This window comes from Opisthorchis viverrini (assembly GCF_000715545.1).
Source record: "Opisthorchis viverrini unplaced genomic scaffold opera_v5_655, whole genome shotgun sequence".
In the NCBI taxonomy this organism is placed as follows: Eukaryota; Metazoa; Platyhelminthes; class Trematoda; order Opisthorchiida; family Opisthorchiidae; genus Opisthorchis; species Opisthorchis viverrini.
Genome location: NW_008752326.1, coordinates 105,564 through 106,702, shown reverse-complemented (window position 1 = coordinate 106,702; position 1,139 = coordinate 105,564). Strand labels below are relative to the sequence as shown.

The 1,139-nt window shown below is 42.8% G+C and overlaps 1 protein-coding gene across 1 annotated transcript in view; it reads right to left on the bottom strand.

Annotated features, from left to right (window-relative positions):
* Positions 1 to 413: 413 nt before the first annotated feature.
* T265_15619 (hypothetical protein) overlaps positions 414 to 1,139 on the bottom strand; it is a gene marked incomplete at both ends in the record, with an annotated part of 9,870 nt that continues 9,144 nt past the window's right edge. Inside the window, one exon of the mRNA XM_009178775.1 lies at positions 414 to 766. Coding sequence (XP_009177039.1) covers positions 414 to 766 — 353 coding nt within the window. The remainder of the gene's footprint in view (positions 767 to 1,139) is intronic.

Genomic DNA, 1,139 nt, shown 5'->3' with positions numbered 1-1,139 from the left:
CTCAGATAATCTGCCAAATTTTCAGTCCCAACAAAAAAATCTTACCGCAATAAATCTTTACAGGTGGATTTGGTGGCTCCGCTCTATTTTCCTGTCTTCAAATCTGTTGTAACGCAGTGCGCTTTGATTCGCTTGAACGCAGCTGTTCAAACGCTATTCATTTGTGAAACTTCGAATGGTTTCTGACGAATTTCACACTCCGGGCTGTGAGCATTCTCCTCGTGTATGCTTTAGTTTACAGTTGACCATCTGTTTTCCTTGTGACCAGTACATCAAGCAACGCTAGTCTCTCTTCCCTTCCGTTTTGATTGTAAACTGGAAGTCAGGAAACACATTTTTCAGATTAGATTCGCTCGTGGCTGCTCATTTTCCATTACGTTGACAAGTGTGTCATTCAGATATCGCATTCGTACATTTGGTCTAATATTTGGTAGCACTGTCCGCTCCATCTGCCGCGTTACAACTTCCATGATAAAATCACTGACTGGTGATCCCATTGGTACTATTTTCAGTTGTTCGTAATATTCTCCATCGAACTCAAAGTAGGTTGTCAAGCCTAGGTCTGGTAGTTCGCATGTCCGTTCTCTCCCAAGTGGTCCATTCATGGCCATCTGGTTGTTCAGGACTGTAGCAACCGCCAACGTCGCTGTACTCAAATTAACCGACGTGAACAGTGAGCATACGCCAAGGGACACCGTTATTTCACCTTCGATTTTCACGTTTCTCCAGAAGTCAACCTGCATTTTTGATTGAACATTAAGATCCGCTGGTTTACAGAACAAAAATAATACTTGGAAATAGTTCAAAATCTTATTCAATTATAGATATTTTACCAAAGAGTGGTTGCTAGTCGTTCCAGAGTTTGTATGCCGGTTTTTTGTCCTCTTCAAAAGACCCTCAAAACCAGCTGCAAGCAGAAGAAATCGGGACAATACCCCTTATACGAAGTCCATCCCAAGGCTTATCGTATCTGTGATTGTGGTGCTCCTTTGCTGACTTACAGTCAGTGTCCTGTTATTTCCGGCGACTGGTACGTTTTTTTCTAGTTCACATTTCAAATGCTCTTCTCCGTTGCCCTCATCCGTTTGAAATGATCGCACACGATGCAACGGCTAAATTTGGAGCCAGCCGACGGTATT